This window comes from Oncorhynchus mykiss, chromosome 9 (genome assembly GCF_057628025.1).
Source record: "Oncorhynchus mykiss isolate SJ-2025 chromosome 9, ASM5762802v1, whole genome shotgun sequence".
Taxonomy (NCBI): Eukaryota; Metazoa; Chordata; class Actinopteri; order Salmoniformes; family Salmonidae; genus Oncorhynchus; species Oncorhynchus mykiss.
In genome coordinates, this window is record NC_143030.1 from 67,839,656 (window position 1) to 67,863,717 (window position 24,062).

Consider the following 24,062-nt stretch of genomic DNA (forward strand, 5'->3'; position numbering starts at 1 on the left):
ATACATACAGACATACCAATAGACAGCCACAATACAGGGCAACAGTGACCGTATACATACAGACATACCAATAGACAGCCACAACACAGGGCAACAGTGACCGTTTACATACAGACATACCAATAGACAGCCACAACACAGGGCAACAGTGACCGTATACATACAGACATACCAATAGACAGCCACAACACAGGGCAACAGTGACCGTATACATACAGACATACCAATAGACAGCCACAACACAGGGCAACAGTGACCGTATACATACAGACATACCAATAGACAGCCACAATACAGGGCAACAGTGACCGTATACATACAGACATACCAATAGACAGCCACAACACAGGGCAACAGTGACCGTATACATACAGACATACCAATAGACAGCCACAACACAGGGCAGTGCTGAGCGATTCATCAGAATGGAGCTTTTTTCCTGGTGGTTAAACAACTAATTGACAGATGTCTTGTACTAGAATTCCATTTTGTTCGTTTTTTTTTTGTGAGCCCAACGCGCTGTTTCTTTAGAGAAATCAAATAATTCACGAGAGAAATCAAGTCAAGAACTTTGTGTGAAGCTTGGCTGAAGGGAGTTGTAGTTTTCATTAAGCAAAGTGAATGCGTTGTGTTCACAACAGGGTTGGTGTCACTTCCATTTCAATTCCAGTCTATTCGAGAAGTGCACAAATTCCAATGCTTTTCAATTTGGAAAATATTGAATTGGGTTTATTTTCTGAATTAAATGGAATTTAAATTGAATTGACCCCACCCCTGGTTCACAAACATGAGGCCATTATCTAATGTGTGTGTTTCTAGACTTTGACCAGACGCCAGTTCCATCAGCAGGAGGCTATCTGGGAGCTTCTGCACACTGAGGCCACCTACATCAAGAAACTACGAGTCATCACTGATGTAAGTACACTTTAGATAAGAATGTCCATATTCCCACACTGTAACCCTGTATCAGGTCCTAAGTAATCACTTGAATTCATCTCAATTAGATGTCCTATTTGTTAGGCATATGAGTGCTTTACCTAGATGTCCCATTCTGACAACTTTTCTCCTCCCTTCCTGTAGTTGTTCCTGTGTGGGCTGTTGAACCTGCAGGAGAGTGGTCTGCTGACAGAGGTGGAGCCAATGCGTCTCTTCAGTAACATCCAGGACATTGTGCGTCTACACACTGCCCTTTGGAGCCAGGTGATGCTGCCCGCCATGGAAATTGCTCGGCAGGCCAGGACCCTTCTCAACCCTGTTGACCTCCACCATGGCTTCAGGACGATTGGCTCCCGTTTCAAGCCCTACATCCGTTACTGCATGGAGGAAGAGGCCAGCCTGGAGTACATGAGATCACTACACAGGGACAACGAGCTCTTCAGGATCTACGTCACGGTGAGTTGCAGTCTGTCGGTCTTCCCTATCTCTGTTTATAGTGACAGTGTAAAGTTAAACAACTGCCTACCAAAGACTATTTGCTCCTCTCAACATGTATCTCACCAACACAGCACAGTCAACCAATTTCAAACATCAGTAGTACATTCTACCTGACACTTTTCAGTACTGTTCATTATGTTCCTAGCCACAATTTCTTTAAGCTTCAACTCTTGATTTTTTATTTAATTTCTTTATTTTATTTCACCTTTATTTAACGAGGTAGGCAAGTTGAGAACAAGTTCTCATTTACAATTGCGACCTGACTAAGATAAAGCAAAGCAGTTCGACAGATACAACGACACAGAGTTACACATGGAGTAAAACAAACATACAGTCAATAATACAGTAGAAAAATAAGTCTATATACGATGTGAGCAAATGAGGTGAGATAAGGGAGGTAAAGGCAAAAAAAAGGCCATGGTGGCGAAGTAAATACAATATAGCAATTAAAACACTGGATTGGTAGATTTGCAGTGGAAGAATGTGCGAAGTAGAAATAAAAATAATGGGGTGCAAAGGAGCAAAATAAATAAATACAGTAGGGGGAGAGGTAGTTGTTTGGGCTAAATTATAGATGGGCTATGTACAGGTGCAGTAATTGATCTAACGCCTGGTGTGTGTCTCTCTCTCTCTCTATTTCTCACACACACACACACACACACACACACACACAGTGGGCTGAGACTCATAAGCAGTGTAATCGTCTTAAGCTGGCTGACATGCTGGCCAAACCCCACCAGAGACTCACCAAGTACCCCCTACTGCTGAAGGCTGTTCTCAAGAAGACTGACGACTCATCATCCCGCGACGCCGTCAGCAGCATGGTGGCGTGTGTGGAAGGCTTTATCAACAGTGTGGACTCTCAGATGCGTCAGCGGGAGGAGCGGCAAAAGCTAGCCACCATCTCTGGACGCATTGACTCCTACGAAGCAGTGGAGGGGAGCAGCGAGGAGGTGGAGAAGGTGAGCACACACCGTACTCAGGGCTGGTTTCCTGAGTATAATGCTGCAAGTCTACTGCTAGACTAAAAGCACGTTCAATTGAGAATCTCTATTGACTGTGAATTTTAGTCCAGGTTGAAGTTGTGCTGCATTTTGCTACAAGAGGCTTGTATTTCTGCTTGGTGTTTAACCCTTCTCTCGCTCCTCAGATACTGCGTGAGTTTAACTGCTTTGACCTGATGGCTCCTATGAGAGGCACATCACCAGAGGAGACTAGACAACTCCATCTAGAGGGGGCACTGCGCATGAAGGAGGGAAAAGACAGCAGGGTAAGAGACTGGCTGGGCTGCTTATAATTGATTTTAACACATTAGAATTGCTTTTAACTCATTCTAACTGGTTATAACTGCTTAACTGCTTTTAACTCATAACTGTTGCAGGCTGAGAACTACCCAACACTGTATTTTAATTTGTGGTAGAATATTTCAATGACCAGGGTGATCGGGGAGCAAATTATTTGATTTGGCCTAGTTATTGTATGATGGGTGAATGAATGATGATGATTGACCTGAAATGAAGCTGGAAGTATTTCCCCATCCGTCCCTCCTTAGATGGACGTCTACTGCTTCCTCTTCACGGACCTGCTGCTCATCACCAAGCCAGTGAAGAAGGTTGAGAAGGTCAAGGTGATCAGACAGCCACTCCTCATCCACAATGTTGTCTGCAAGGAACTCAAGGACCCTGGTGAGTGCCGGCAATCAACTACATTTGAACCAGACCTGTATTCAAAGTATTTGTTTTCTTTCAAATTCTTTAGCTGTGCTTGATTAAGCATGTCTGGGGCAATGGAACCAATGGAAAAGTCATAAAAGTTCAAGCACAGATCCCTACCAATTAAATGTTTTGGGGCTGTTCAAGTAAGCTCATGATTGTTTTTAGAGAACTCCATAATGACTGCACTGGAAAAACATATGTGCGCATTTATCTATAGGCCTATGCCATTAGTGTGCAACAATGTCTAATTTATCATAACCGTTACAGATAACAAATCCTAATTGCTAAGTTGCCCAATATACTGTGTATTCATTCAATAAAAATAAGCAAGTGCCATTTAAGATAAATGTATTGAAACCATAATATCATGGAGCACAATCTTCAAAAAGCCAGTAACCTCAGCAGTGGTGCTTGTAGAAGCCTAGGACTGCAATGGCATAGCCTTGTTATGTTCGTTTAGCAGATAAGACATTCTTATTTCCCCAGCCTATTTTATAGTAAAAGAAAGATGTAATATAACAGAATGAAATGAAGAAAGTTTCCAGTCTGATGATCATCTCGAGTCTGGAACAGTTATTCTCAGTGATCATTTGAAACGGGCTCTAATTGGCGAGTTGAAAGGAAAACATTTAAGGGTTACAAACCAAAATCTGTTGTCTTTTAGATATAAAGACGTTCGATTTAGTTGGAATTTGGAATTTTCCAAATGTATTAACAATTCCACATTGAACATAGATGAATTACGACCATGACATCTGTTGGTGAGTAGCCATATGCTTAATGATTCTGCTGCAAATATGTTCTTTGTCATTATCAAATTGCATATTTTTTTTTGCATATTTTCAGTGTTTTTAATTTTTAAATTTTATTTCACCTTTATTTAACCAGGTAGGCTAGTTGAGAACAAGTTCTCATTTGCAACTGTGACCTGGCCAAGATGAAGCATAGCAATACGACACATACAACAACACAGAGTTACACATGGAAAAAACAAAACATACAGTCAACAATACAGTAGAACAAAAGAAAGCAAAAAAGTCTATATACAGTGAGTGCAAATGAGGTAAGATAAGGGAAGTAAGGCAATAAATAGGCCATGGTGGCAAAGTAATTACAATATAGCAATTAAACACTGGAATGGTAGATGTGCAGAAGATGAATGTGCAAGTAGAGATACTAGAGTGCAAAGGAGCAAGATAAATAAATGAATAAACACAGTATGAGGTAGGTAGATAGTCCATCTGAAAACAGCCCATCTATGTACAGCTGCAGTGATCTGTGAGCTGCTCTGACAGCTGGTGCTTAAAGCTAGTGAGGGAGATATGAGTCTCCAGCTTCAGAGATTTTTGCAGTTCGTTCCAGTCATTGGCAGCAGAGAACTGGAAGGAAAGATGACCAAAGGAGGAATTGGCTTTGGGGGTGACCAGCGAGATATACCTGCTGGAGCGAGTGCTACGCGTGGGTGCTGCTATGGTGACCAGTGAGCTGAGATAAGGCGGGGTTTACCTAGCAGAGACTTGTAGATAACCTGTAGCCAGTGGGTTTGGCGACGAGTATGAAGCGAGGGCCAACCAACGAGAACGTACAGGTCGCAATGGTGGGTAGTGTATGGCGCTTTGGTGACAAAACGGATGGCACTGTGATAGACTGCATTCAGTTTGTTGAGTAGAGGGTTGGAGGCTATTTTATAGATGACATCACCGAAGTCGAGGATCGGTAGGATGGTCAGTTTTACGAGGGTATGTTTGGCAGCATGAGTGAAGGATGCTTTGTTGCGAAATAGGAAGCCGATTCTAGATGTAATTTTGGATTGGAGATGCTTAATGTGAGTCTGGAAGGAGAGTTTACAGTCTAACCAGACACCTAGATATGTGTAGTTGTCCACATAAGTCGGAGCCGTCCAGAGTAGTGATGCTGGATGGGCGAGCAGGGGCGGGCAGTGATCGCTTAAATAGCATGCATTTAGTTTTACTTGCGTTTAAGAGCAGTTGGAGGCCACGGAAGGAGAGTTGTATGGCATTGACGCGCGTCTGGAGGTTAGTTAACACAGTGTCCAAAGAGGGGCCAGAAGTATACAGAATGGTGTCGTCTGCGTAGAGGTGTATCAGAGAATCACCAGCAGCAAGAGCAACATCATTGATGTATATAGGCAAAAGAGTCGCCCCGAGGATTGAACCCTGTGGAACCCCCATAGAGACTGCCAGAGGTCCGAACAACAGGCCCATATGATTTGACACACTGAACTCTGTCAGAGAAGTAGTTGGTAAACCAGCCGAGGCAATCATTTGAGAAACCAAGGCTGTCGAGTCTGCCAATAAGAATGTGGTGATTGACAGAGTCGAAAGCCTTGGCCAGGTCGATTAATATGGCTGCACAGTGTGGAACCTGTCTGTTTCAGGGTGGTTTTCGCCTAGGCTAACCAAATCTAAATTGCTCTAGCAATTTGCAAATTAGGCTGAGCGGAAAACAGACTGGAAGCAATTATTCCAGAACGGCAGCTCGTTGTTGGACACATTGTCCTACTTAAATCAACCAGTCCATTTACAATTTGTGATAAAACTGTCGTCATTTGGCAAGGAAAGTACAGTGCCAATTTTAGCATGTAAATCTAGGTTGGGCAAACTCCATTTTTTTTTAAAAATTTTGGCATACCAGCAAAGCCACAACAAGACATGTTTTGCACTATAAACGTGACAAACGTTGCCTCACTTTAGATTTTGCAGTGACGTAGTGGCCCCATGAGTGACAGAACACTGAGCCAATCACGGCACAACTAGAGAACATTACTAACCCCTACTCTGTATTTTCCATTGGCTGCCCCACCACCACAGAAAGCACTGAGCTAGGCTGAACACCTGCATTTTGGAGCTGCCTTACTCAAGAAATCAAAAAAGAAACCATGCTTGTATGCGGCTTTGTTTTTGATTACATTGTTTGAAAACGGTTATATGACACGTATCAATGCCAAACTAACATGCAAAACAGGCCACAAATTGTAGCTTGTGTATCCCATTAGTTAGATATGTTTTTATAGGAATTTATTTCTGTAGGCCTAACGGAAGCACTCAGCACGTGTGTGTGAAGGGAGCGGTTGAAAGGTAAATTGAGTGAATGAGACAAGGAGGGGAAAGGGCATTTGTGGGAAGGACTGTGTGATGCTTGTACATTTGCAGGGCACAAAAAAAAAGTATAAACCCATGTACAAATGGAACACTACAGTCAAAGCAAATTAACGTGGTCTTCAAGACAGCATTTCACTTGCCTATTCGGGCAGCCACATCACTTTCCACCAAGTAGTTTTCTCTTGTTAAAAATTGAGCTTTGACGTCTGTTCAAGTACTGGATCACTCATGTCCATCCCTACCTTCTGGCACTCATGGCACGCTCAAGCAAACGCTCAAATCTGAAAGATTTGAACACCTGCAATTCAGCCCAAACTAGCTCTATTTACTCAATAAACATCATGATGATTCCCTGTTCTCTCTTCCTGTAGGGTCCTTAATTATCATCTACCTCAATGAGTTCAAGAGTGCCGTGGCAGCCTACACATTCCAGGCCAACAGCGCCACCCAGGGGCGAAGCTGGGTAGATGCCATCTGCAACGTCCAGAACCAGCTCGAGAGACTGCGGACTGAAGAGGTTCTCAGGCAGCAGACCACCTTACAGCACCGGCTACATGGAGAGGAAGAAGAGGAGGAGGTGGTAGACGAGAGTAGCAACTCCACCGCCAGCTCTCCCGGCACAAGACACAAAGACGAGCAGGGAGCAAGGTACAAACCCAAACCACTACTTAGCTACAGAAGAGTGAAGCACTACTAGAAGGACACTGTAGATGGTCATCAGTTCTGTGCAGAGATGATTTAATGTCAACATTATACATTATTGTTAATGTTATAATTATTCTCATCATTCTAACCTTTTAGTTCTCTTTCTCTTCCAGTCATTCGGACGGCTCCACAGAGACCCTGTCAGTCATGGACATAGGAGAAGACTTAGGAGGGCACCCAGACCCCTCTGCCCCACACACAGACCCAGGCGGACCCTTAGAGAAAAGCCTAGTTACCCAACCTATTGGCCCTGAGCCCCTGCACTGCCACCCTGCTAGCCCCCTGGACCCAGACCGGGACCCTGAGCAAGAGCAGGAGGGGGGTCTGGAGGGAGGGGAGGGTCAGCTGGAACCTCAGTGTCGCTCTCTGTCCATGGATAGTGCCTACGGTACCCTCTCCCCAGAGTCCCTCTTGAGAGAGCTGGACCTGCAGACACGGCCAGGCCAGAGCGATGGAGAGGAGACCGAAGAGGAGGGAGAGGTGGAGAGCCACGATGTGGGTTTGAAGTTGGACAAGAAGGTGGAAATGGAACTGGTAGAGGAAGGAGGAGAGGAAGAGGATTCAACCTCGCTTTGTTCCCAGCTGTCAGTGGTTCAGTCTCTGAAGCCTCGGCGACGCCCCCCGGTGACTCCCCGCCTCCACTGCTTCCAGAACCGAAACATCAAGTCCCGTTCAGAGGACAACCTCCTACAGCTTTTCCACGACAACGTCTCTGTCTCCTGGATACACACCCGCAGCCCTACAGTCCAGGAACAATCAGAACACAGAAGAGAACAGGCGGATTGCCTGGCCCATAGTAAGAGCCTATCAGAACTTGGCCGAGCCCGTGACCTCACTGGGCTGTTTCAGATTGACCTCGACTCAGAACAGACTGATGATGACTTCCTCACCCTGAGCATGCCCTCTAGTAAGCTATGTGACACCCTGAGGAGGGCAGAGGCCCGCAAGAGGGCTCTGGGTGCAGCTGAGGCCTGCGAAGGCAGCAGGAGCCTGGCCAACAGTAGCGGCTCGGCGGTGGCGCCATCTGGAGGACAGGAAGGGAAGTGCAGTAAGTCGTTGACAGCCGGTGGCCCAGAGGAGCAGTCATTGGCCAAAAGCAGAAAGTCCCCGGCCCAGCAGCACAAGAAGCTGACCCTTGCCCAGCTCTATAGGATACGCACCACCCTAGTGCTCAACTCTACGCTCACCGCATCGTAAGTCACAGCTCACTTTATACTGGGTATCATCTCTGTACGTGGATGTGCTCTTTTCTATTTAACCTTTTTATTAACAGGGAGTCATGCTGAGACCAAAGTCTCTTTCACAGATGAGCCCTGTATTGCAAAATAATATACAGATCAATACAATATGAAACTCAAGAGGTCCAAAACACAACGATAGACAACAAACACATTCGTCATTAAAAAGGTCCTCAATCAGCCATCTGAAATGACTTAGTGGCACCAAATCATCATATTTTAAAGCTGATTTACCTGACTCTGTAGAGACCGAAGGAATTTTCAGAGTTAGTAGCTCGTACGTCTAAAGGTTAGTGATGTTAGGTAGAGAGGGAGTTTTTGTAAAATAGCTTCATAAACAATGAGAGCAACGCATCAATCTACAAGACCTCAAAGAGGGCCATCCTACTTTCTGATACAGAATGCAGTGATGTGTACTGAACCTCCCGTCTGTTGTAAAGTGTAGTGCTCTGTGATAAACTCCAGTCTTTGGGCTTCCATGTGTCATTCTAAATGTAGGCCTATAGTATTTGATTATATGAAGTCTCTGCCAAGATAACACAATTCAAGCTATGATTATTTGCGCTAAAATCACTACCGAATTACAAGCATCAGAGGAACTCTTTTAGCCAAAGTTAAAATAAAAAGTTGTGTTTTAGGATACTATCTGTATTGTTAGGAGCTAGTATCATAAGCATTTCGCTGCACCCGCTATAACACTTGCTAAACTATTTCCGCGGCTAATAAACTTTATTTTGATCTGTTTTACTGTGTTCAATATCGAAGTCCTTGTGGTAATCAACCCCTGTTGTGTGGTTTTGTTTTTCTAGGGAGGTGTAACCACTGACAGACAACCAACCAACTAGTGACACCTGAGCATGAAGAGGAACTACACTTGGTGGTGTCTGCGTGGAGGGGACTGAATTCCTTGACACAAATGCACTCTCTCAGATGCCTTTTCCCTTTATATTGCCTGTTGGACAGTGTCTGCTGCACAGTTTTGCTATCTGACAATAAGAATAGTATTTGCTGTTGCATTTGGTTTCAGTTTATTGCGAGGGGAAAGGCAGAGAGACATTTAAATGCTTGCACTTTGAAACGGACGGACATGGCGTTGAGGGGAGCCGAGGCTGGGACCTTTGGGTGGACTGGACAGTTACTGGTGTGGGGTAACACTACCGGCCACCCAATTAAAGGAGACTGTAAGAGGGCTCGTCCAGGCATAGATCTACCTGCTTCATTCTGCTATGGACCGGACTGGATCAGAGAAGATGTAAGAAAGGCTTGGATGGCCCAAAAACTCTTAACTCTTAAGTTATGAAAAAAAAAGTGCACAGTTCCCGAAATATACCTGCTCTGTAGAATGTGGTTGAAAATACCGGCTCTCTAGAATGTGGTTGAAAATAACAGCTCTCTAGAATGTGGTTGAAAATAACAGCTCTCTAGAATGTGGTTGAAAATAACGGCTCTCTAGAATGTGGTTGAAAATAACAGCTCTCTAGAATGTGGTTAAAAATAACTTTTCTCATGAATGTGGTTGAAAATAACGGCTCTCTAGAATGTGGTTAAAAATACCAGCTCTCTAGAATGTGGTGGTTGAATTGCAGCATTTAGGATGTCATGGTATTTGTACTCCTCCTGGTTCGCTTTTGACAAAACAATACATGTTGCACAATGGTATCTTTGTGTTAAATAGAAGAATCACAAAGGGAATTACTTTACATTCACAGTGCACACTTTGAATTTGCTATGTGTGTGTGTGTGTGGGGGGGTTATGTCTGTGTTTGAATGAAACATTGTTCTAAACTCCTGACTGAACCAAAAATACTTCCTTCGTGATTTCCATCCTCTGTGAGTAATGACAACATACCCAAAGATGTAAAGACCTGACTAGCCAGTAGATTTCAAACTAAAGGTTAACTTACAAGTGTTCAAACAACCATAACAAACAGAACATAATGTATTACTGTATGTTATCAACTGCTGTGTGTTTTCAAATGTACACAGGCAACTATTACATTTTCAAAGTGGCTGCGTTTAAGACATGGAATATTCTCTGGGCTTTGTATTTTCTACTGGGCTGCTGCAGCCATTTTTTCAATGAATAGTGGTTGTATGATTTAACTATGAGATGATGATGATCTGGTTTTCCATTCTCAGATGAACCCTTGGTTATTGGGTGGAATGGAGTTGTTTTGAGGAAACATTACTGCACCAATGTAGAACGACGTGAGCATGCACTCACAACCTGCAGCCTACATTAGAACAAACAGCAGCAGGTAGAATGTGGTGATTGTAAAAAAGCAGTCTACACTAAAAAGTATTCCATGTCATGATGAGCTTGGAGCACTTTTTGAGACATTGGATATTTTGTGTTTATTTAATGTACAGTAACTTAGAAACTGAAAACAATGGTTTGGTGTTGCATATTATTCATGAATGAGTTTTCTTTGAATGGTTTTCTGTCCACACTAATAGGAGAAGTGATTTGGCGGGAGCATTGACCACCATAGTAGACTAACATGGTCTAACTGACATGCAGCTTGTTCTTATTGATGATTTAATGAGTTGTTGAAAAACCCTCCTTGTCAAGTGTTTCCCAAACTAAATAGTTTAACATTTGTTTACTTCTAGTTTTTGTTTATTTGTAATATTTATTAAGCTTGCTATGTTTTTATATATATATATAAATTCTTTGATTTTATGACTTGTACATTTTGTCTTAATATTTTATTTCTTGTTTTTCATATCAGGAATGATGAATCTACTATGTACCAAAACCATTTGTTTTCCCTTTCAGGAATGTCTCTAAAGTGTCTTACCAAATAAAAAATGATCATCAAATGTTATTGGTCAAGTACACATATTTTGCAGATGTTGTTGCAGGTGCAGGTAAATACTTATCTTTCTGGCTCCAACAGTGCAGTAATACAAAGCAATACACACACATCCCAACAATACAGGAAATAAGAAATATCAGAACGAGCAATGTCGGAGTCCAGAATGAATATATACACTGTGCATTCTGAAAGTTTTCAGACCCCTTGACTTTATCCACATTTTGTTAAGTGACAGCCTTATTCTAAAAAAAAATGTTTTTTATTCCCTCATCAATCTACACACAGTAGTACACCATGATGACAAGCAAAAACAGGTTTCTAGAAATTATTGCTAATTTATAAAAAAAATGTAAAGTATTCAGACCCTTTACTCAGTACTTTGTTGAAGCACTTTGACAGCGATTACAGCCACACGTCGTCTTGGGCATTACGCTACAAGCTTGGCACAACTGTATTTGGGGAGTTTCTTGAATTCTTCTCAGCAGAACCTCTCAAGCTCTGTCAGGTTGGATGGGAAGCGTTGCTGCACAGCTATTTTCAGGTCTCTCCACAAATGTTTGATCGAGTTCAAGTCCGGGCTCTGGCTGGGCAACTCAAGGACATTGAGACTTGTCCCGAAGCCACTCATGCAATGTCTTGGCTGTGTGCTTAGGGTCGGTGTCCTGTTGAAAGGTGAACCTTCACCTAGTCTAAGGACCCGAGGTCTCTGGAGCAGGTTTTCATCAAGGATCTCTCTGTACTTTGCTGCGTTCATCTTTCCCATGTTCCTGCCGCTGAAAAACATCCCCACAGCATGATGCTTCCACGTAGGGATGGGGCCAGGTTTCCTCCAGACATGGCACTTGGCATTCAGGTCAGAGTTCAATCTTGTTTTTATCAGACCAAAGAATCTTGTTTCTTTGGTGTGTAGTGGAGTACACAATGTATATCACATTCTACATTTACATTTTTAAAGAGTAGTGACCTGACTATTGGGTACCCAATTTACAAAATTATATTGATTTCCTCACACTGTAAGCAGTCTGTGGACAAGGTATGACAGCAATCCATGGTTTGGTTTAGTTTCCCTGGCACAGTTTCCAAATGCTAACGTTTTAGCATGGGACCGATATTAGCATTTTTCGCGCATGTCCAAATCATCCAAAAGTATTATAGTGAAGCTCAACAAATTCACTTAGATGTTTTGAACGCAATGCGCTAAAATGCTAATATCGGTCCCATGACTTGAATGGAATTTGGTAATTTGGGTGAATCTCTTTAACAGCAAAGTTGCATGGTTTGAGGATTCACTGACTGGCTTTGAGAAGGGATTTTTTATGTTCTTATTTAACAGCACTGAGTGGTCTGTGTCTTTAAAAGTCTGAAATGGAGTCCAATCATAGCCTAGTAACATTACTGGACGAGCCATTAACATCACATTAGTGTTCTTATGAACTGCCAGCAGATGGCGTTACAAATCTTTGGTGTTTCATCATTGTATTTCACCAATATTAGTACCAGCGAGAAGCATGATATTTATGCTATCTAGCAACGACTAAAATGGGTGGATCCTTATGTTTACATCTCTACATACATGTGTCAATTGAGTTCATTGTGTATAGCACAATACCTCTTCGTTTGAGGTAGGTGTACCATTTACTAAGTCTGGATCCTCTTATTAGGCGGCGTACAATTGGCCCAGCGTCGTCGGGGTTTGGCCGGGGGAGGCCGTCATTGTAAATAATAATTTGTTCTTAACTGATTTGCCTAGTTAAATGTTAAAGAAAAAATAAGAATTATTATGTGTAAGATGACAATCGGAAAGCTTCCGAATGTATTTTCAGAGTTTGGCTGATGTTGCTGTTTTTTTTAAACATTTGGACAGTGTGACGGGTTGAAGAAAGTGTTGGATTTGTGGTTTTAGCCTGGGTGCCGGTCTGTTTCTGCTGTCTTGCCAACCACTTACTGTATGTGGAATTGTCATGCTTGACAATGACAATGGTGTAGGCAAAAGCACAAACAGATCGGCGACAAAGCTAGTGTTTGATTATTTATGAATCAAGATCATCTTTTATATTCCTTTACAGAGACAGTTCCTGCTGAATCAGTACAGATGTAGGATTTTAATTTGAGCCAGTTTGCTACAGCAGGAAAATGAACCTGCAGCAACAGTCGATGTGAATTATAATGTGGATTTTTCGTAAGGGAAAATCAAGTCTCTGAAATTTGTGGAAATTACAAACATCTAATACATTGCAGGGAAGTTCACCTGCAACAGGATGATCCAATTTAAAATCCTACATCTGAATGAACTCATGATGCATGATGAGATCATACCATATATTTCTGGCTGACTAACCTCTCCTTCCTTTTCCTCAGTACTAATCCTCAGCATATGAAACATGTCCTTTCACTGCTGCATCCACATATTCCCATAACAAGACACATTGTTTTCATGTGGAGGCTTTGAATAGTGGGATGTTCACGGTCCACAAGTGTGTGGCAGATCTTCCAGAGGCATGGCAGGAACATGCATGCATGTAAGCGCGCACGCACGCACTCAAGCACACACACACACAAACATATCCACTTACAGGGATTGCTGGTCCTGTGCTATCCTGCATTGCCCTGGCTGTAGTGAGCGCTGGACAAGGTGTATTTACAGGTGATTATATCAGCTAATCGGTGCATTACAGCATGTTGATTCCACACAAGCCCCTAATCCACATGGAAAAGGCAGCATGGCCCCTCTGGGATAGTCTCTAGTCTTAATCTGATCCAGAATCCGGTAGGTCGGTGGGCGGTGTCTCCTCCCTTGCTCACATCTGGCCCTGTGGGATTTAATGTTGTAATCCTTGATTTTAAAACAATTTTATTGTGCTTTAGCGCTGATACCCTGGACTTTAATTATTGAAATGCAGCTTTCGTTTTGAACCACAAAGTAATTACACAACCTCCGCTATATTAGCTTCTCCTAATATGGAACGTGTGTGGTACACAGAATGTACTCTCACTGGACACGGCAGTTCGGTGTGCACGTCCTCACAATTATAGTTGGAAAGGTGAAAGACATTGCTTAGAAAGTGTTTAAAGAAACAGTTTTTGAACCAGGTTATCAAATCAGATTATGTGATGTTACTGTTGGTGCAAAATTGGTTTGTCCAGAAATTAGTGTATGTAAAAGAAGTATGACATATGAGGCATTGTTATGCTCTCCCACTTTTGCTTTGTTTTTTCAACATTGGGACACTCCCTTGAACTCTTATGGTGGCAGTAATTACGTGCTGTATATGGGATTGTGGATGTATTGTCTATGATGAGATCCATTTTAAATATATAGTATTATCATCCTGGTTGTTCTGTTTCGTTCCAAGCAGCTGGGGAATGTGAGGGTTAACACTCCTCCCTGTGACAGATGTCAAAAAGCATGCTGTAAAAAATGTCAGATTAACACAAAGGGGCACTTTGTGCAAATCCCGATTATGGAGTGCACTTTCATTTATTAAAGTCTGCCAATCCCTGTGCTCTTTTGGAGCCGAGATTAAAATCAGGTAGACACCATTGTTTGTCTAAACAATCCCCTCTCTAATCTAAGCTCTCCCTCCTTCCCGCTCTCCCTCAACTTGTTTCCTCTGTAGCTTGGAGCCTAAATGGGCCCAGGGCTGGCCGGCCGGCTGGCTGGCTGGATGTACTGACAGCAGGGTCGTCCGCTTGCTACTGCCACCACAGATTCCCATTAAATCAACATCATCCCCTTTAGAAAGGCTAGGTGATTGGATTTAGGACGGGTTTTTACAGAGGGGTAAAAAAGAGAACTGATGACTAAAGCGTGTTCAAAAGGTCTGTGCTGTGAAAAGGCGCACGGACAAGTGGCAACCATATGGAGTGGATCACCGTGCTAGTCATAGTGAACATCTGCCCTAAATCAGAACCAGGACACCACCAGTCCATGTCACGCGCTGCCATTAGTTAAAGTCTAATTGACCTTCATATTGTTGGAGACTGAGAGGGCCACAGCTCTCAGAACATCTGGCCCCTCAAGGCCCCAAGGCAGACTTTGGGCCCCTAAAGGTTTAAGCAGACAGGTGCCCAATAATCCGGTCATGGGTCACCCTGTGTTGTTCATGGTGGAATCTTTGTTACACATCTCAATCACATCCAGGAGGTTAGACCAAGAAAGTTAGACGAAGGAAGTTAGACCAAGAGCAGTTGTTTTCAAAAGTAACATCTTGGAAATGTTATTATTTGCTGTGTTTTCTATAAAATAGTTGTATTCAAATTGTTTCCCCATGGACATATGTCAACTTCACGCCTGTACAGACACATCCTACCTGCTTTATATATTAGGATTTGTGTCTTCATTACTGCGATAGATGTACTTTCAAAATCATTTTCCAAATTGCTCCATACTGTATTGTGAGCAAATTTATTACATGATTGATACATATTATTTACCCTCCACTTTGTGTCTTTTCAGTAATGGAAAAGTGATTATTGAATATGTTCTCAGCTTCTGTCTGGAATTTTACAACACACAGACATGGCATATGTCAGCGGATCATCATTCTTTATCCTCATAGTAAAAGTTAGGGTGTTTTTAAAAAATGGCAACGCATAAGGTCTCATTTTGTTGTATGAACTGCAAGATTACTAGGGCCTACTCCACACTGTAATTGTATCAGCTCATAAGAAGCTTATTGTCATCTCAACATTGTATTTTTTAGGATGATAAAACATATGAAATTTAAATCACAAGCATATTTCTTAATTAAATGGAAACTCATCTAAAGAGTATCTAGCTACAAGTGGAAAACGAGAGAGAGCAAGTGAGATTACCGAGGTAAATCGAACACATTTAATTTTCAGAACGCATTGACACAATTAATCTGACATTGTGGTGTAGGATAATACCTTAACTGACACTAGGCATCAACTATAATGGGGCTCAGTCTGAGCACCATGGTCCCTCTTGCTGTGGCATATGGTTACACACCGGATAGCTGCTTTCACCTATGTGAACCCAACTAGTCCTACTGCATGAGTTGTATGATTCTAATGGTGACTTTTGTCATGAAATTCTAAGGAAAATGTTTTAATCTAAACCTAATAAAAAAGTTTGAAAAAATCATAAATATTTGAAGGGAAATGTTTTATTCTAAATCAAGTCATATCATAGATGAAGCATTTCTCTAAAAGGCAGTAGAATTACATAGGCCCCTAGGTCCTAAACTTTGTGGAAGATGCTGACTCAAAGGCTATAAAATAACTATACGATAGACTAGGCTAATAATGCATTGAGAAAGGATGGGTTGCTCAGTGCTATGCCAAAGACTTTGACATTGTAAGATAAGCCTAGGCCTTGTTTGAACAAATCTATATGCCACTGTAATAAAGTTGCAACATGCTGTCAAAAACCCTTGCTGTCTCCCTCTCAGTTTTGTTTCAGTCCTGAAAGAGTTAACCGGAGGAGGCGCAGTGAGTGGTTGGGTTTGGGTGGAGTAAAGTTGGATGTATTATACCATTTTTTTTCTCTCAAATTAGCCAGGATACGCTACAATGTCATAGCAGCAAGATCATAAGAATTCTAAAAGAAACCTGATTTTATCATAGAACACGAGCATTGATATATCGATAATGGGCGATGTAAGTGAAGAATCGTTGTTGGATTATTTCTACTCAGCCGGAGGGAAAGTAAAAAATTCAGATTTAATGAAAACATACAAGCCTTTTATTGGTCACAAGGACATGGAGCTGCGTGGTAAGTAGCGGTACATTGTATCTGAAATGTAGAATTGAGAAAGGATTTAACCTCAACAGCAACAGTTTCATGTGTTCAGTGATGGATGGCTTTTAGCGATGTCACTGACCGTACCATGTCTCGCCTCGCCTCATGCGACATCTGTCATGTAGCTTTCATGATATGATCATATTCAACGGTTTCCAATTTCATATATAGTTTTCCCGTAAACCCATTTGTTTCTCATTGTTCCCAATCCCCAGTCGGTTAGCTTAAACGTAACATCTGCTTTAAATTAAAGGTCCTTTAAAAATATACAATTGCACCAGGAATTCTGTCATTTCCTTTGAGACCAGTTATAGCTGCATGAATTCTCCAGTGCCCGCTACCCAAGCCTCAGATCCAGACTACTCCAACGAATCATTTTCACCATTGGACTGTGGTATTCTGTTGTGACATTACAACAAAGCTTCACCCCGATAAACAGTGTGATTATGGTGCTGCCTTTCTGTAATTGATACCAGCCCCTGAATCATGAACCCAAGTAAGCATTATCCTTAAACCTGCGACTGTGATATAAAAAAAATATGTTCTTATGCTTTACCAATCATTTCCCATGCACTACACCACAGCATCATCACTGCTTGGTACTGGATAAAATAACTAGGCCTTAACATGTTTGACCGGCTCTAGATAAATGATTATCCAATGTGACCTTGTATTACAGTTGTACCGCTTGTACTGTCCAGATGCTATCTCAGTGGTACAGTTGTTGACAGAGGTTTCCAACGAAAGCTGCTTTACTGTGCCATCTGACATGGCTGGAGTGTCCAATTATGGAAATGAGTTTCAGTACATACAGTACTTAAAGTCTGTTATGACAACATGTGTTCCCTTCTTTAATGGCCACTATTGCACCATAATAGTGTTTTAATCATAATGCAATAAATTAGGCAACATGTACCAGCACAGCTAGATCTCTAATGGAGTGCTCTTTTATTACGATGGAACAAAATGGGGACATTGTGGGAAAGTGATAGCTAACTTGGCTGTGTCTGTCCAGTTGCTATGGTTATCTGTCTACCTCAAGATAATGAATAACTGCACGTGTAAACTGTGTCACCCCTATATTACTAAGTCAGGAATTATTTTGTTGATGTGATGTAAGTGGCCACTTCCTCTGGATTTCCTGTTTTTGTGGATGTGAAGTTGTGAACTACTGTCTCATTCTGAAATGTTATTTCCTTACCCTGTTGTCAGGAAAAAGGAAAGAGGTCAATTGTCCAGCTCGATATATTCTTTCATAACTAAGCATTCTTTCAAACACAGGGCTTCTGCCATTAGTATTTTGTATGTTGAACTAGGATGGTCTATGTTAATTAGGTGGTCTGGCCGCTGGAGTAATGGATCAATTCTCAGAAACAGTACCCTATATAAACCAACGTCTGTCAGCATCAAGTCTGAATATAATTTCACAAACTCAGTTGTATTTGTGAGAGGAGTTAAATAGTTAACTATTGTAATAGCCATCCATCTGCAGTTGGTTTGGGTTCCCATAGGAAAGATGTAATACTGCGGAAATAGACATAGGTTGGGGTTGGGATTTTTGGAGATGATGCGTGAGTAGAGTTTTTTTAAATTATTTTTATCTGCCCGCCTCTCATGTTGGCAGCGAGAGGTCTGGTTTCCTCTCTGTCCCTTTACCCAGTCCGTGACTTTGTTCTGAGATGATTGTTTTGCAACTGGAGCAGTGCTTGGCCTGCAGAGGAATGAAGAATGAAAGCCGCTCACTCCTGGAACCCCTGGGGTTCACCCCAAATTGCACTATTCCTTATATAGTGCAATACTTTTGCCCAGAGCTCTATGGGCCCTGGTCATAAGTAGTGCACTAAATTGGCAATAGGGTGTCATTTGGAAGAGAAGCCTGGTCTCTGCAGGCAGGGGGAATATGGTGAAATAACAGGGAGGGGAGATCAACCACCAGCCTTCACAGGCCACACAATAATCTCAAATAGCCATCACGCATTCTTCTGGTTCAAAAGGTCTACATCTTGGAATGCCAGAGTGATGCAACAGCCTTATTTAGAGTAAATAGAACATTCCGTTTCAGATAAATCTAATCAATCATAAGATAACACTTGATCCGATTAGTGGTTATTATTCCATAAGAAATCTATTACTACACTTGTTATAAAGTATTTGTTAGACCAAATTATATTTGTTTTCCTCGTCATCCTTTGACATGTTTTCTCCAAATCCCTCAGAGAATGAAAGTCTGAGGTTTTGGGAGAGAACTAAAAGCGATATCATGTTTTTGAAAGTGGATATGCCAACATTGTTTATTTTCCCCAGCCAAATACAGAGAGGAGTTCAAACAGATCATCGACAGGATTGCTGTTGTGAAATCAGAGAATGTAAGTGAAGTAGAGCTTTTGACCATTTGTGGATTGTGTGCCGTGAAAAGCTGTGATAAAATCAGTGTGCATAATTCTTTAATGCTCCACACTCAAATCAAGTTCCCTTTCCACAATATTGAGTCAGCCATGGTAGTTAAATTGTATGAAACTAAAAAAGGATATGGTATTTCTTTGCTGGGTCTGTTTACTATGTAGTTTGTTGTGTTATTGGTTATATACAGTGTTGTTATTACCATTCAGTTACATAGTAATTAGAAAGGGCAACTTACAATAATTAATTTTAGGTCAAAGTTGACCTCTAATATACAGTAGGCCTTTACCCTCCTCATCTCCTGCCGGCCTGCTGTCTGTCCCTATCAGGGTGAGAAGTACCTAGTTCTGAAGAAGAGATACCGGCAGCAGAAGCAGGACAGCGAGACAGAGCCTGGGACAGACAGACAGGCCAGCCCTGCCAGGCCATCGGCCTCAGCCCAGTGGGATGGGTCAGGGGTCTCGTCTCTCTCCAGTGCCCAGATGGAACCAGACCTCCAGCCTGAACTGGCCAAGCGGGCAGAGGAGAGGAAGCCTTCCCGGTTGACGTGGTGTGGAAGAGGCCCCAGCATTACTGTCACAGAGGCACCCGAGCAGGAGCACATGCAAGAGGTCAGTCTCTATGTTGGCTCACTTAGACTCTGTCCTTGATGCTTGTGTGTGCCCTTTAGTCTGCACATTTGATAAAATATAAATGCCATGACAGCATTAGAGAGGAATAAATCTGTATGAAAAGAAGACTTGCCACTACTATCATTCTCATCCATTTCCTATGGAATTGAGTTAAGTATGACTGCTCTCTCATTCTGGCATCAGACCTCATTCTGGGCATAAGAGTTGAAGCACAGACGAGTTTAATGATGAGAAAGTCAAACAACTTGTTCCAGTGGCTGTATCTTTTACTCAAAGGGCATAGCTGTTCAGAAACAAATTTTCGTTGTCATTCCCATTATGTTTGAGCTGCAAAATTGTAATTATATTTCCTGATAAATCAGGGTTGGACTGGGACCAGAAATGGCAACTGGCATTTCTAACACACCAGCCCATTCTTTCCCTTGAGGCCCCCACACATTTTCTTCCCTCATGCCCCCCCCCCCCCCCCCCCTTATTAGTCAGATAATGATCATTTAATGCTAAAAACCCAAGTTAGATAGGCCCACTGGGCTAAAAATGGACCAGCCCAGTCCGCCCCTGTGATAAATGTAAGGGTAATTTGTACATTGATATTTGACCTCAATAAAACCCATATTCAGCTCTTCAATTTACACGATAATGTGGCTGAAGTGATTTTACATATTGTTCATGGAAAACAATCTTAGTAGTAGTGCGTCTACAATCCTAGCATTTAAAGAGATTATTCAGTACCAGTAAAAAGGTTTGGACACACAGGGTTTTTCTTTATTTTGACTGTTTTCTATGTTGTATAATAATAGTGAAGACATCAAAACTATGAAATAACACATGTGGAATCATGTAGTAACCAAAAAAGTGTTAAACATATCAAAATATATTTCATATTTTAAATTCTTCAAAGTAGCCACCATTTGCCTTGATGACAGCTTTGCACACTCATGGCATTCTCTCATCCAGCTTCATGAGGTAGTCACTTGGAATGCATTTCAATTAACAGGTGTACCTTATTAAAAGTTCATTTGTGGAATTTCTTTCCTCTTTACTGTGTTTGAGCCAATCAGTTGTGTTGTGACAAGGTAGGGTTGGTATACAGAAGATAGCCATATTTGGTAAAAGACCAAGTCCATATTTTGGCAAGAACAGCTCAAATAAGCAAAGAGAAACGACAGTCCATCATTACTTTAAGGCATGAAAGTGCAGTCGCAAAAACCATAAATCGCTATGATGAAATTGGCGCTCATGAGGACCGCCACAAGAAAGGAAGACCCAGAGTTACCTCTGCTGCAGAGGATAAGTTCAGTGAAGTTACAGTGGCTTGCGGAAGTATTCACCCCACTTAGCATTTTTCCTATTTTGTAGCCTTACAACCTGGAATTAAAACGTAAAATGATTCCATGTGTTATTTCATAGTTTTGATGTATTCACTATTATTCTACAATATAGAAAATAGTAAAAATAAGAAAAACCCTTGAATGAGTAGGTGTGTCCCAACTTGGCTGGTACTGTATGTTAAGCCGATAGTGTCAATGTCCACAGTAGTATGTCTAAAGAGTTCAAGCTCAAGCGGTATCTACTCACACTGTTGTTGAAGGCAGGAAAAGGTCAACAGCACAACACAAGTAGTTTCTGCATAAAGTGTGAATTGTAGCTGATCACCTCAACAAGCCGTTAACAGAACACATTTTACACCCTGTGCACTGCACATGCAGTCTAATGTGGCTAGAATTTTGGCAGAGCTACAGTAACCAGGGGTAAATTGAGAATGTTCGTATTAAATGGAGAAGGGAGAAATGGCATCATTCTGTATGTTATGTCGCTGTGCCTCCAGGATCTGCACACTGAAAGAAAACCCTCACCGTCTGTTTCGGAGGAACCCCTTGTGCACAGCAAAGGGGAGAATGAGCTAGACAGAGACTCAGGGTCAAAGGTGAGAGGCTAGTGACACCAGGAGTCAATCTCAAAAGTATTTTCCTCAATTCCTTGCATCCCATCTTGCCTCGTCTCCTCATAAGGTTGGAGAGAAGCGGAGAGAGCGTTAGAGAAGTTCTGAGGAGAAGATGTCTTCCAATGCTCTCCTCACATCCCTCTCAAAATGTCAGTGGGAGGTGAGGAGAGCAGCTCCAGGAATTAGGAAAATACTTTTGAGATTGAATTTTCCCCTGATGTTACTTTATCATATTTCACTGTGTTGGATTTTAACACGTCTGTGGAAAGAACCAGTTGTCAGCAAATATTCCCCTGTGTAAAAATACTGTTAAACTGTGGCAGGTTTAACTTCCTCTTTGCACTCTGTTTATACTACTCTCCTTTGCTCTTGAAGAGCTTGGTGTTCTAATCTCTGGCTCTGAACGTTGTTCTAATCCTTGGTTCTAAACGGTGTTCCAATCCCTGGTTCTAAACTGTGTTCTAATCCCTTGTTCTTAACTTTATTCTAATCCCTGGTTCTGAACAGTGTTCTAATCCATCGTTCTGAACCTAGACAAAGAGAATGGAATTACATGACAGAGAGAAGAAAAGTGCTCAGAGCTCTTATTATTGTAATTATTCAGAACTCAACGATTAAAAAAACTGTCCAACAAATAGACTACATGACCAAATGTATGTGGACACCTGTCCGTCGAACATCTTATTCCAAAATCGTGGGCATTAATATGGAGTTGGTCCCCCCTTTTGCTGCTATAACAGTCTCCACTCTTCCTAGAAGGCTTTCCAATAGATGTTGAAACATTGTTGCGGGGACTTGCTCCATTCAGCCACAAGCGCTTTAGTGAGGTTGGGCACTGATGTTGGGCTATTAGGCCTGGCTCGCAGTAGGAATTCCAATTCACCCCAAAGGGGTTTGATGGGGTTGAGGTCAGGGCTCTCTGCAGGCAAGTCAAGTTCTTCCACACCGATCTCGTCTAACAATTTCTGTATGCACCTCGCTTTGTACCCTCGCTTTGTACACGGATGTATTGTCATGCTGAAACAGGAAAGGGCCTTCCCCAAACTGTTGCCACAAAGTTGGAAGCCTATCCGAACCATAAAAAAGAGCCCCAGACCATTATTTCTCCTCCACCAAACTTTACAGTTGGCACTATGCATCGGGGCAGGTAGCGTCGGAATGACAAATGGTGAAGCGTGATTCATCACTCCAGAAAACGCGTTTCCAATGAGTCCAATGGCGGTGAGCTTTTTATTTTTTAATTTTAATTTTAATTTTATTTAACTTGGCAAGTCAGTTAAGAAATAGCCGAATCCACTAATTTGAAGAGGTGTCCACATACTTTGGTGTATATATAGTGTATTTCTTTCCCTCATAATGTTTCTTTCAAGCAGAGAAAAAAGTGGACATGTGCCATTGTGGAATTGGTTGAATAAATAGGCCTCCACTTTTCTTGTTACACAAGGCATGTATGACAGCGACATGAAAGAGTTGTGTGTTTTACACCATCACTCTGTATGATCTGAGAACAATTAGCAATCAAGAGCTTGACAAAACAAAACATAAAGAACATTTTCTCCCCACATTAATCAGCCAGAATTCTGTGCTTTATTTTCTGAGCATTTTTGACCCTCTGTAAAACGGTGGGTGTTCACAGTTATTATTACATTGTACCCTTGGTGTGAAAAACTGTGTTTGCTCTGTGGCTCCATTTGCCATCCTGTCTGTTTGTATGTCTGTCTCACTCTTTTTGCATCACTTCATCCCTTTTGATCTCTGAAGTTTAAGGTGATAAATACAAACAGTGTGATTGTAATAATTATGTGTGTGTGTGTGTGTGTGTGTGTGTGTGCGCGCACGCGTGAGTGTGAGTTAGCCTCTTAGCACATACTCATCATATTCCATGATAATTTACTTGAAGTAAGCGCTACCAAAATAGCGCAGTACCCTTCATAATAAGTCTGCTCAACCATTGATCTATGGACTGCCACTTTTGTCTAAATGTGACCTAAATGTATGACCCTTAACCAGGCACTGATGTTTTTTCAGAAAATATGTATTTTAAAGTCATGGATTTTACTGTATTGATTGTTTTATTGTGTATTTATGACTATTGTGAATTGTGTCCTAAAAAAAATCAGCATTAGCTGCCATTGATACTTTCTTTATTAAATTGAAATAAACCATTCTCTGATTCGTGTATGTCTCTCAGTCAGAGTCCGAAGAGCAGGAAGAGGAGTGTACGGGCAGTATGGGCTCCACCCCAGTGGCTGTGAGTTTCCTCATTCATTTACAGGTAGCATTAATAT

At 41.9% G+C, this 24,062-nt stretch overlaps 2 protein-coding genes across 12 annotated transcripts in view; both read left to right on the forward strand.

The window, feature by feature from the left end:
* The window catches only part of LOC110532604 (pleckstrin homology domain-containing family G member 5), a 117,885-nt gene extending 106,848 nt beyond the window's left edge, over positions 1 to 11,037 (forward strand). For 7 of the 8 annotated variants that reach the window (XM_021616646.3, XM_021616644.3, XM_021616643.3 and 4 more), the window contains 8 exons: positions 820 to 915; positions 1,081 to 1,392; positions 2,109 to 2,396; positions 2,585 to 2,704; positions 2,987 to 3,119; positions 6,643 to 6,919; positions 7,090 to 8,169; positions 9,024 to 11,037. In XM_021616646.3, coding sequence (XP_021472321.3) covers positions 820 to 915; positions 1,081 to 1,392; positions 2,109 to 2,396; positions 2,585 to 2,704; positions 2,987 to 3,119; positions 6,643 to 6,919; positions 7,090 to 8,169; positions 9,024 to 9,033 — 2,316 coding nt within the window. In that variant the 3' untranslated portion in view covers positions 9,034 to 11,037. Of the gene's footprint in view, positions 1 to 819; positions 916 to 1,080; positions 1,393 to 2,108; positions 2,397 to 2,584; positions 2,705 to 2,986; positions 3,120 to 6,642; positions 6,920 to 7,089; positions 8,174 to 9,023 lie in introns of those variants that run through there. The other variant, XM_090185129.1, reaches the window with a different exon arrangement.
* A 5,414-nt stretch (positions 11,038 to 16,451) lies between these two features.
* LOC110532605 (ankyrin repeat domain-containing protein SOWAHC) overlaps positions 16,452 to 24,062 on the forward strand; it is a 30,608-nt gene continuing 22,997 nt past the window's right edge. For 2 of the 4 annotated variants that reach the window (XM_090185139.1, XM_090185136.1), the window contains exons 1-5: positions 16,452 to 16,770; positions 19,102 to 19,163; positions 19,527 to 19,808; positions 21,658 to 21,756; positions 23,966 to 24,025. In XM_090185139.1, the coding sequence (XP_090041265.1) occupies positions 16,647 to 16,770; positions 19,102 to 19,163; positions 19,527 to 19,808; positions 21,658 to 21,756; positions 23,966 to 24,025 (627 nt within the window). In that variant the 5' untranslated portion in view covers positions 16,452 to 16,646. The remainder of the gene's footprint in view (positions 16,771 to 19,101; positions 19,164 to 19,526; positions 19,809 to 21,657; positions 21,757 to 23,965; positions 24,026 to 24,062) is intronic. The other 2 variants (XM_090185137.1, XM_090185138.1) reach the window with 2 other exon arrangements.